The 12,682-nt window shown below is 43.3% G+C and overlaps 1 protein-coding gene across 3 annotated transcripts in view; it reads left to right on the top strand.

Moving 5' to 3' along the window:
• The window catches only part of Ptprm (protein tyrosine phosphatase, receptor type, M), a 704,621-nt gene that overhangs the window by 162,443 nt on the left and 529,496 nt on the right, over nt 1-12,682 (top strand). For all 3 annotated transcript variants that reach the window (NM_001168632.1, XM_063266820.1, XM_063266818.1), the window contains exon 2: nt 11,660-11,782. In NM_001168632.1, coding sequence (NP_001162103.1) covers nt 11,660-11,782 — 123 coding nt within the window. The remainder of the gene's footprint in view (nt 1-11,659; nt 11,783-12,682) is intronic.

Below are 12,682 nucleotides of genomic sequence, written 5' to 3'. Positions count from 1 at the left end.
GAAACTTTAAACGCTCTCCAATTACAATTATAGGAAGCACTGCTCCAGTCTGCAAGTCAAGCCTACCCGCTCAAGGCAGAACAATTCAGGATGCGTGTTTATCTCACACACTTATGAAACAGACATTGGATTGTCCCCTATTTGCCTCTGAGAAGCCTTGCTTTCCGGTGCTCCCTTACGGCGCAGGCCATTACCAATCAGTGTGGTATTGAGCGGCTTCAGAGAGGCCTGTGAAAGGCACCTACAGAGGGGAGAGCTTGAGTTTTGCACGTAGACCTTGGTTGAGCTGCTGGCTATGAACTGAAACGCTAGGGTAGCTGGGTGAGCTATTTGATCACACTCAACTGACATTCCTAAGAGCAGGCGTGGGTCGGTCATCGTCCATTCAGAAGGCAGAAATAACACCGGGCTGGAATGTGGGACGTGGCATATAGAGACTGCACCACATTGTCACAAGAGGAGAGCTCTGATGAGTCAGGGATGGCAGAGGGTAGATAGCCCCAACCAAACCCAGACATAGAGCTGAGCCCTGGCGGGCAGGGCTAGTGATTGACGGGTGCAAGGATGCCCCTGTAGAGCTTGGAAGAAACCCTGGAGACCAGTGCAAGCTGTGTGTGACAGTGCTCCATGGGGGCCTTCTGCATAGGACCTGGAGCAGGCTGTAGAACAAGCTACTCTCAGAGATGTCAGGACTAGAGAAGGTCCCTGTTTGGTGTGCTAAGGACCCTACTAGTCACAAAGTGAGACTAGGTGCCTCTTCTTCCTGCACTTTCTGTTCCACATCCTCCCCCAGAGGAGACTTTAACTTCTTGCCAACTGGGAAAGGAGATGTAGGTAAAAGGTCCAGACCAGTGTGTTCTCAACCTTCCTAACACTGTGACCTAACACAGTTAGTTCTTCATGTTGTGGTGGCCCAAACATAACATTCTTTTAGTTGCTAGTTCCTAACTGTAATTTTGCTACTGTTATGAATTCTAATGTAAATATTTGTGTTTTCTGATGGTTTTAGGTGATGACCCCTGTGGAAGGGTCATTCTCCCAAATGGGTTGTGGGCGCACAGATTGAGAACCACACTGGTCTAGACAGTGTAGATGCTTCACAGAGCAAGCAATGCTAAGGGGAGTTAAAGCTGAGGCACAGGGATTTGGAAACTCCTCGTGATCACCTCTGGGATTTCAGAAAGAAAAAAATACAAAAACAAAAAGCAACAAAACAAACAAACAAACAAACAAACAAACAAAAAACCCCTGAATATTAAATGCACCTGTATTTCATGTTATAAGGTAAGTTCTTTGAATCCAACACATTGAGACCAAAGGCTCACACTGGATTTAAGTAATAGACAAAATAACATTGCCCTTACACTGTAGCAGTCATTTGCCCACTTTGAGGAATTGGTGCCTGTAACTAGCAGAGGATGTTGGATATCACAGATTGGTCTCTGGCCAGCTTAGAGGAACTCTCCCATACCACGTATTGATTTAAAACTTCAGCCTAGGGGCTGGGGATTTAGCTCAGTGGTAGAGCGCTTGCCTAGGAAGCACAAGGCCCTGGGTTCGGTCCCCAGCTCCGAAAAAAAGAACAAGAAAAAAAAAATTCAGCCTATCCAGTCAGGTTCAGGTAACAGAACCTGCCACAAACCTTAGAGGCTTTGATAGCATATTTGAATCCCTCTGGGATAAAGCGAGTGGATCGGGGCTGCTGTTCACAAAGTTGAGGAGATCTGGGGGGAAAGGGTGCCGAGGGTAAACAGAGAATGATTGGGTTTGTAGACGCATGTAGAGGTGAGCAGGATCTGGGCGGCAGGACTGCAGGATACAGTCAGAGGAAGTTTATTTTTAGATTCATTTTTTGCGTATGTGCCACTTCTATGCAAGCGCCCACAGAGGCCAGAAGGGGGCATCAGAACCCCCTGGATCTGGAGTTACTGGTGGTTGTGAACTGCCATGTAGGTGCTGGGAGCTTAACTCAGGTTCTCTAGATAAGCAACAGGAAGTCTTAACAGCTGAGCAACCTCTCCCCACCCCAATACGTAAACATGTTAGTAACATGCCCGTGTGAGCTTGACGCGTATTTGTGAGCAGTCACCTCAGCATGCACGTGTATGTCAGAGGATAACTTTGTAAAATCACTTTACTCTATCCACCTTCAAGCAGGTTCCAGGGATCGAACTTGGGTTGCCTGCCTTGTACTACAAATTCCTTTATCCACTGAGCCATCTTTCCAGTCTCTCAAAACAACTTCCCACTACCCCAGTGGCAATTTGTTTTGGTTCTGTTGTCCATCTGGTTCAACGATTCAGATGGGTATGGAACCTTCTAAATGTCTCTCTGGAGGTAAAAGTAGGCCGTCTTCTTTATCTCTTATGGGGTAATAATTTCCTATTACTGTTGGTCAAATGGGCCATTCGTGCTACCCCAGAGAGAGAGGCAAGATAAATTCCCTCCAGCATGCAGATGGCAATATTTTATTTTCATAAATCAGGAGTGACCTTTCTAGACAAGTAGGCTTGCTACGTAATTATTGCCAGAACAAAAGAATGTTGGAGAGCCACAATTTGTAGAGAGTTCATTAACATTTAACTGGCTTATAGTTTTAAGTCATAGTAAAATGTGAGGCTATTGAGCCCTGGAGTCAAGTTTCCAGCCATGTCATTTGGAGATCTGCTTGAACCAGGCTCACTTGAATTAAGATAGTTTTTATTGTCTAGGAGAATATTACACCACATTTAGTTTAACATTATTGCAAAACAATTCTACAGTGAATTTAAGAAAATGCACTGCCTCCCCCCCCTTGGAAGAATTTCTTTGCGTCGCTCAGTCTGTCCTGGAATTCACTTTGGAAACTGGGTGGGCCTCAAACTCAGAGCTCCTCCTGCCTCAGTTCTGGAATTAAAGGCTTGTGCCACTATGCTTACTAAAATTATTTTTGTAGTATTTCACGGGTACAAGTATTTTTCCCATATGTATGTCTGGGTAGCATATGTGTGCCTTGGAGTGGTCTTGCAGACAGTTCTAAACTGCCACTGGATGCTGGGAATCAAACTCGAGTCCTTTGCAAGAGCTACAAATCCTCTTTCTTTCTTTTTTTTTTTTAATTTTTTTCTCCATCTTTATTAACGTGGGTATTTCTTATTTACATTTCAATTGTTACTCCCTTTCCCGGTTTCCAAGCCAACATCCCCCTAACCCCTCCCCCTCCCCTTCTATATGGGTGTTCCCCTCCCAATCCTTCCCCCATTACCACCCTCCCCTCAACAATCCTAAGTAAGGTCCACTGGGGGTCCAGCCTTGACAGGACCAAAGGCTACCCCTTCAACTGGTGCTCTTATTAGACTATTCATTGCTACTATTCATTCATTAGACTATTCATATGCAGTTGGAGCCCGGGGTCAGTCCATGTATAGTCTTTGGGTAGTGGCTTAGTCCCTGGAAGCTCTGGTTGGTTGGCATTGTTGTACATATGGGATCTCAAGCCCCTTCAAGCTCTTTCAGTCCTTTCTCTGATTCCTTCAACAGGGGTCCCGTTCTCAGTTCAGTGGTTTAATGCTGGCATTCGCCTATGTATTTGCTGTATTCTGGCTGTGTCTCTCAGGAGAGATCTACATCCAGTTCCTGTCTGCCTGCACTTCTTTGCTTCATCCATCTCATCTAGTTTGGTGGCTATATATGTATGGGCCACATGTGGGGCAGGCTCTGAATGGGCGTTCCTTTTGCCTCTGTTCTAAACTTTGCCTCCCTAGTCCCTCCCAAGGGTATTCTTGTTCCCCTTTTAAGGAAGGAGTGAAGCATTTGCATTTTGGTCATCCTTCTTGAGTTTTATGTGTTCTGTGCATCTAGGGTTATTCGAGCATTTGGGCTAATATCCACTTATCAATGAGTGCATACCATGTGTGTTTTTCTGTGATTGGGTTAGCTCACTCAGGATGATATTTTCCAGTTCCATCCATTTGCCTATGAATTTCATAAAATCATTGTTTTTGATAGCGGAGTAGTATTCCATTCTGTAGATGTACCACATTTTCTGTATCCTTTCCTCTGTTGAAGGGCACCTGGGTTCTTTCCAGCTTCTGGTTATTATAAATAAGGCTGCTATGAACATAGTGGAGCAAGTGTCTTTGTTATATTTTGGGGCATCTTTTGGGTATATGCCCAAGAGAAGTATAGCTGGGTCCTCAGGTAGTTTAATGTCCTGTTTTCTGAGGAACCTCCAGACTGATTTCCAGAGTGGTTGTACCAGTCTGCAATCCCACCAACAATGGAGGAGTGTTCCTCTTTCTCCACATCCTCGCCAGCATTTGCTGTCACCTGAGTTTTTGATCTTAGCCATTCTGACTGGTGTGAGGTGGAATCTCAGGGTCATTTTGCTTTGCATTTCCCTTATGACTAAAGATGTTGAACATTTCTTTAGGTGTTTCTCAGCCATTCGGCATTCCTCAGCTATGAATTCTTTGTTTAGCTCCAAACCCCATTTTTTTAAGACCTTACATATTTAATACAGTGCGTTACCCCTGTACAAATGGAAAAAACTTAAGTTCAACATTTCAAGACCAATATGGCTGTTAATTTCTGTACAGTGCCAACTCAACACAGTAAATGGGGATACTTTTTTCCAAAGTTGACAGCACAGCTAAAGTTTCCAAAAATTCAAATTATATATCTGTATATATATATTTATATTTATATAAAAAGACCAATAATAGCAGTGTGTTATGCATCAACAGCAGCAACAGCTTTTCCAGGTTCTGCAGTCATCTGAACAAAACTGTAGAGACATCCAGCACACTCCATTAAAAAAAAAAAGTAAAAAAACAAAACCCGAGAAAACAGCACAGTTCTGTTACTCTTGTGGTACCTGGCACCATTTTTTTTTTAAATTAGCTTCTCAATCATCATCTGGAAAGAAAACATTCTGAGCAACATCATTAAAAACAGCTCTGATAAAGCACGGTCACTACTACATATCATAAAGCAGGTACAAGCTATTTTACATCCACAGAGGTATGATACAGTACTGTCCTACATCTATAATACTAGAGGATACAATTTAAAAGGCATTATTTGAGACTTGATTCTACTTTTCCAGCAGAGGGCCCAAAGTATGGTGTGACACAGCTTTGTAAAGAAACATACTCTAGACAGGATTTCCTTTCACTAGTGGCACAGTTCTAAGGATTCATTCTCTCCATGAATGTCAGCTAAAACCGTTATTAAAAACATGAAATATCCCTAAAACAAAACCGTATAACCACCGGATTCACATGAAGATGACCTAGTGGAGACAAGCTGGACCTCACCTTACCAACAAGCTATCAAATCTGTTATGTTTAAACAGTGAGACCTCCAAGGAAGGAGATGCCAAGTAGTGCTTCAAAGCTTCGGACCACAATCAAACACAGCATCCTTTTCAACAGAAGCAGAAGCTCATCTGAATATGCTCAAGGATGCTGACATCAACATTTAATCATCTCCTCGCTCATCCAGGAAGAAGGGGAGATCAGTTACTACTGTACTTTATTATGTTCAACCAAATCACCATGTTACAAAAATAGCAAGCTGCCATAATAAAAAATAAGGCTCTTCTATCCAGCACCATATAGCATCATTTTACTTTCAAGCCTAGAAATTGCACACTTGTATATAAACCAACCGAAGATGAGGATTGATAGTTCATCTTGGTGGATTTTTCCTTTGATGAATATGAAGTGTCCTTCCTTATCTTTTTTGATGACTTTTAATTGAAAATTGATTTTATTTGATATTAGGATGGCTACTCCAGCTTGCTTCTTCTGACCATTTGCTTGGAAAGTTGTTTTCCAGCCTTTCACTCTGAGGTAGTGTCTGTCTTTGTCTCTGAGGTGTGTTTCCTGTAGGCAGCAGAATGCAGGGTCCTCATTGCGTATCCAGTTTGTTAATCTATGTCTTTTTATTGGGGAGTTGAGGCCATTGATGTTGAGAGATATTAAGGAATAGTGATTATTGCTTCCTGTTATATTCATATTTGGATGTGAGGTTATGTTTGTGTGCTTTTCTTCTCTTTGTTTTGTTGCCAAGACGATTAGTTTCTTGCTTCTTCTAGGGTATAGCTTGCCTCCTTATGTTGGGCTTTACCCTTTATTATCCTTTGTAGTGCTGGATTTGTAGAAAGATATTGTTTAAATTTGGTTTTGTCATGGAATATCTTGGTTTCTCCATCTATGTTAATTGAGAGTTTTGCAGGATACAGTAACCTGGGCTGGCATTTGTGTTCTCTTAGGGTCTGTATGACATCTGTCCAGGATCTTCTGGCCTTCATAGTTTCTGGCGAAAAGTCTGGTGTGATTCTGATAGGTCTGCCTTTATATGTTACTTGACCTTTTTCCCTTACTGCTTTTAATATTCTTTCTTTATTTTGTGCGTTTGGTGTTTTGACTATTATGTGACGGGAGGTGTTTCTTTTCTGGTCCAATCTATTTGGAGTTCTGTAGGCTTCTTGTATGCCTATGGGTATCTTTTTTTTTAGGTTAGGGAAGTTTTCTTCTATGATTTTGTTGAAGATATTTACTGGTCCTTTGAGCTGGGAGTCTTCACTCTCTTCTATACCTATTATCCTTAGGTTTGATCTTCTCATTGAGTCCTGGATTTCCTGTATGTTTTGGACCAGTAGCTTTTTCTGCTTTACATTATCTTTGACAGTTGAGTCAATGATTTCTATGGAATCTTCTGCTCCCGAGATTCTCTCTTCCATCTCTTGTATTCTGTTGGTGAAGCTTGTATCTACAGCTCCTTGTCTTTTCTTTTGATTTTCTATGTCCAGGGTTGTTTCCATGTGTTCTTTCTTGATTGCTTCTATTTCCATTTTTAATTCCTTCAACTGTTTGATTATGTTTTCCTGGAATTCTTTCAGGGATTTTTGTGTCTCCTCTCTATGGGTTTCTACTTCTTTATTTATGTTTTCCTGGAATTCTTTCAGGCATTTTTGCGATTCCTCTCTGTAGGCTTCTACTTGTTCTCTAAGGGAGTTCTCCACGTCTTTCTTGAAGTCCTCCAGCATCATGATCAAATACGATTTTGAAACTAGATCTTGCTTTTCTGGTGTGTTTGGATATTCCATGTTTATTTTGGTGGGAGAATTGGGCTCCGATGATGCCATGTAGTCTTGGTTTCTGTTGCTTGGGTTCCTGTGCTTGCCTCTCGCCATCAGATTAACTCTAGTGTTACTTTGTTCTGCTATTTCTGACAGTGGCTAGACTGTCCTATAAGCCTGTGTGTCAGGAGTGCTGTAGACCTGTTTTCCTGTTTTCTTTCAGCCAGTTATGGGGACAGAGTGTTCTGCTTTCGGGCGTGTAGTTTTTCCTCTCTACAGGTCTTCAGCTGTTCCTGTGGGCCTGTGTCTTGAGTTCACCAGGCAGGTTTCTTGCAGGGGAAAAGTTGGTCCTACCTGTGGTTCCAAGGCTTAAGTTTGCTCGTGGGGTACTGCCTAAGTCCTCTCCGTGGCGGCAGCAACCGGGAAGATCTGGGCCGCTCTTTCCGGGAGCCTCCGTGCACCAGGGTTCCAGATGGCGTTTGGTGTTTTCCTCTGGCGTCTGGACGTGCGCAGAGTGCAGTCTCTTCTGGCCTCCCAGGCGCGCCCGCCTCTCTGAAGGTTCAGCTCTCCCTCCCACGGGATTTGGGTGCAGAGAACTGTTTATCCGGTCTGTTTCCTTCAGGTTCTGGCGGTGTTTCAGGCGCAGGGGTCCTGCCGCTCCTAGGCCCTCCCCTACGGGCTACAAATCCTCTTAATCTCTGAGCCAACTCTCCAACCCTTCATTATCTGTTTTCATCTGTTTGCTTTTCTTTAAATTCTGAGCTACTTACCGTGCTCTCATTGTGGTGACTGCTGTGTGGACTATAGTCCAGATGTATGCAATGGGTCTATGGGTCTATTGGTTTTATTTTTAAGGTGTGTGTGTGTGTGTGTGTGTGTGTGTGTGTGTGTGTGTGTTGTGTGTATTCGGGTGTGTATAGGTGTGTGTTAGTGTATATGAGTGCAGGTGCCCACAGAAGCCAGAAGAAAGCATTAAATTGGAGTTATATGTGGCTGAGAGCTGCCCAGTTTGGGTGCAGGGATCAGAATGTAGGTTTTTCTGAAAGAGCAGAATCTTAAATACCAAGTCATCCCTCCAGACCCAAGTCATCCCTCCAGACCCAAGTCATCCCTCCAGACCCAAGTCATCCCTCCAGACCCATCATCCCTCCAGACCCAAGTCATCCCTCCAGACCCAAGATGCCTGTTCTTTATTTCTGATGCTTATTTCTTTAAACAAACAAACAAACAAACAAAAATACTGGGGGTTTGACTCTAGAACTTGTCATTCACTTCAGTGAAAAACCACATTAGGACCAGAAACTTAATTGTTCTCTCTTTATTTGGTTGCCTCTCCCTCCCCTCCCCTTTCCTGTCTGATTTGTTGTTTCTTGAGGTAGAGCCTTGCTCTGTGTCTCAAACGTGCCATGCACACGCCATGCTGACCTCTCGCTTGTAACCCTCTTGTCTCAGGCTCACAAGAACTGGGATGTTCTTCTTTCTTGCAATTCTGACACCATTCCCTTTTATCTCTTCCTGTTTTAGTTCAATAAATCACCTTTGCTCTTACAAACTCTCACTGATAAAGAATGCACACAAGGCAACATAACTTAAGGCAAGAGGAAGTGTACAGCGGAGCCCATCTTCAAGGGGTTTGACAACCATGCATCCTCCCGGAGAGATGTATTCTCCCTCTCATGCTTTCTTTCAAGTGGTCAGAACTACACTGTGTGAAGTGTTCCTGTGCCCACACTGGCAGCACGCTGCTCTGTGGTCTCCCTCAATCCATCCTCACTTCAGCATCTGGTTACGTCTTCAGTGCCAACAGTCATTGTGAAGACCAAATCCTTAACCAGCCTCAAGTTGCCTTGAGGACACTCCCACTGTTCCCTACTGTTTAAGGCCACCGTGATAAAGGACTTAGCGTCCTACTTGGGTTGTGGCAGGAGGCCCCTCCTTTTTCCTGTCACTAGAACCGCTGCTCTTTGGCTTCTTCTTCAGTGCTGAAACTGTTCTCCATATCACAACTACAGCGTGCAACAGAAGAAAGCCATCCCCATCCCCAAGTGGTTACATAGTCTTGGAACAAATGGTTACATAGTCTCTGATCATCTCCCGGCATCAGGATGTCATTAGCATTTGCTGCTGGACAGATCCACTTTGCTCCAGAACTCAGTAAAACTAATAAGAAGAGGGGACACATAGTTGATCATCTGTTCCCAAGATTAAACCTTGACTTTAACGCTATACCTCTGATAATGAGCTTGGTGTTCCCCGGGGAAGGCTTGGTTGAGATTCTAAGTATTGAAAGCATTCTGAAGATGGCTAGCATACTGATATCAGCCTCGTGATAGAGCTGCTGACAGAGGCATGGCTGAAAAGCTTAGAGAGCTGTTTGGGACAACCTGAGGTTTCTTGACTCACTCCTGTCAAGCATTTTCCAGCACATGCAGGCACATATGGACAGAGTGCTCATCATATCCGCAGATGCAGGTGGAGTAGCCTTTTCCAAGATGCTAGGAACCAGAAATGGTGTGGGTTGAGGAATGTCTTGAAACGCTTGGGTATATAATAAGGTGAGCGCCAGGAAATGCAGCTGAGCTCTAAACACAGAATCTGCTCGGTTCATAGGCCAGCACATACAGCCTGATGGTGTTGATTTTCGCATTATTTTTCTGTGCATCACCCTTTTGATCTTGACCCCATCATTTGAACTTGTTGAGCCATGTCAGTGAGCAAGAAGTTTCAAATCCAAGAACACTTTGGATTTTGTGAGTGATTGTGATTATTCTGTAATGTATATATAGGCAGAGTAATTAACTCCCAAATGACAGTCAGGACTGTCAAGGCTGCCCAAGGGCTGGGGTGGAAAAGAGATGGATTTGGTAAGGATAAGTGGATTGTCCTGTGCATTCAGAGAGCACACACACACACACACACACACACACACACACACACACATGCAGAGAGAGAGAGAGAGAGAGAGAGAGAGAGAGAGAGAGAGAGCACACACTCACAAAAGGAGAAAATGGCAGGTGTGGAAAGACAAGTGCTTTCAACTCAGGATGGACCAGGGCACTTACCCAGCCTGTTAGAGTGAGGTCAAGAGCGGAAGTCAGCCAGATTCTGCTCCAGCACAGGGCGCTGTTCTTTGGGACACCGTTCAGAGAACGCCTGCCTGGATGCTGACAGGAGTGAAACCTCCCAGGGGGAATTAGGGAGAGAGGAGCATGGATTGCCTGGGGAAGCTAAGACATAGGACATGACAGCTCCTTTCAAATTGTCAGTTTTTCTGTGCCAGGGCTGGGAATGTTGCCTTGTGGGGTGGAAGGAAGATAAATGGATGTGTGTTCAAGAGGCAGAGCGGGGACCAGAACTTCTCAGAATGTTCTGGGAGTTTTTCTACATACAAAACATGCAGTTTCTCTCCTGTCTTCCAAGACTAGCTTTCCTGGAATTGATTTAGTTTTTTTTTGTTTTTTTTGGGTTTTTTTTTTTGTTTTTGTTTTTTGTTTTGTTTTGTTTTTGGAGCGGGGGCGGGGTTAAAAGTTGAGTCAGGTGACTTTTAAAATTTATTTCGTCTCTGGTTTATAATTGCTGTTTTCTTTCCCTTCTGCCTCTACATGGCAGGCACAGTACCAAAATAGTCCAAAAGATGCATCTTGTCCTAAGTCCTTGCTGCTTCCCAACTGGCAGCAATTATAATTAAGATTTTGAGTTAATAGATTCATTTATTATGCAGCCGATTATGTAATATCTACTATTCATTATGTAACAGATAGCAGGGTTTGTCATGATCGTTGTTGGGATCGGTATCATCATTCACTGTCTCCTGTGAGTCATTTGGACAAAGGCCTGCCACTATAAGTAATGGAAGGTAACAGGCATCTACGGGGTGGGACTGGAAACCATCCGTGCTCTGAGCAACATTGACACCAACGACGCAGCTGATCGTCTGAGCAGTAGTTACTGCCTTTTTATATCTTCTTACATAAATAGCTTTATTCAGTGTACCAAGATTAAGCAGATGTTTGCCACACGTTTAGCCTTGAAACTTTCTGCCACTAAGACTTGTGTGGATTATGAAGTGACTTCATGATCTATTTTTTGATTATGGGGCCTCAAACTTCCTAAACCACAGGCTGAAACCTGCTTCTGTGTGAGGTATAGAAGGGTATTTTGCCGGCCAGCCTCATCCTTTGTGGTATGCCTTGCTGCCTTCTCTCATGCCGGTGATTTGGGGGAAACAATTTCCCATTTTAATTTTTGAACAAATCATAAATTTCTATGGAAAACATATTGAGTCCTTGCGGGGATCCTTTACAAGTATTGAAGTCAAGGTGAATTCTCAGTATTCATCTGGAAAATGTGAATTTTAAATTTGTTTGTTTCAATTGTCTTCTACCAACATTGTTTCTTCTAGAGAGCAACATATGTATCTGTGTTGGTAAAGAGTCATTAACATCAAGCAACATTGTTCAAAACTCCACAGTTCCCAAGTGAAAATATCAAATCACACTCAGATGTCAAATAGATGGTGTTTTTTGTGTTGCATCTGACTTCCTTTCAGACTTCTGGCTGTAACTTACATTGTCCCTCTGTCTTCCCTTGTAGGTGGCTGCCTCTTTGAGGAGCCATACAGCACATGTGGATATAGTCAAGCTGACGACGATGACTTCAATTGGGAGCAGGTGAACACCTTGACCAAACCGACCTCTGACCCATGGATGCCATCAGGTTTGTCCTCTCTCTTCAGTGTTCTTTCTGAAGTAGGGGTGGGTGTCCCCAGAGTCTTCATAGAACACCAGCACTGGGTACTGGTGAAAGTGCATGTCTGTCTCTGAGCACTGTTCTCCTTGACTGGTCAACTGGTACAAACGAGAAGATCAGTTACAGGAGGTTAGCCTTGCATCCCTCCCTTAAAGACTAGTTATGGTCCACTCCCTGTATCTTGGGTGTACTTTAGCTGAAATAGTGGGCATCCTCCAGATGATCCTTTCTCCAGAAGCGGATGTGGGAATGATTGGATGTCTCTTCTGGAATTATGTGTCAACTATGGAACTTTGTACCTTGAAGCATACCTTATCTCTCAGCCTCAGAGCCTCAGGGGCTCTCTTATCCTGGGAAATCATGATACTGAAAAGGTTCGGAGGGTGCAGTAAGGCTGCTTCGTGGATGTGGGGTTTTGTTTTTGTTTGTTTGTTTGGTTGGTTGGTTGGTTTTGTTTGTTTCTTCTCCCCAACAGAGAAGCTTAATGAATTTTATGCTAAGTAGAAACTACTTACGTCATTAAGCATTAGTCAGTATTTTTTTTTTGAAAGAAGAACAGAAAGAGGGTGACTGATCTAGTCACAGCATGGCCTAACTATTTTAAGGGGACTCTCTTTTCAGGCTGTGACCTTGGCAGTCCTTTTAAAGTTTTAGATTTGCAGAATCACTATAGAAATTGGCTGATGAATGTGCCATTTAGGACTCAAACTGCTAAAAAACCTATTATTGAAATTTAGGTTTCAGATAAAGCACATATTTTTTATGAAATGTACAAATATAAAGCTTCATTAATGTGCCTACATGCGGTGGTAATTAGATCCTGGGTGTAATCTTGTGAAGGCGCCTACGAAGCATGAGGTAGAATCT

The sequence above is a fragment of the Rattus norvegicus genome, chromosome 9, assembly GCF_036323735.1.
Source record: "Rattus norvegicus strain BN/NHsdMcwi chromosome 9, GRCr8, whole genome shotgun sequence".
Taxonomy (NCBI): Eukaryota; Metazoa; Chordata; class Mammalia; order Rodentia; family Muridae; genus Rattus; species Rattus norvegicus.
This window is presented reverse-complemented; position numbering and strand designations above follow the sequence as displayed.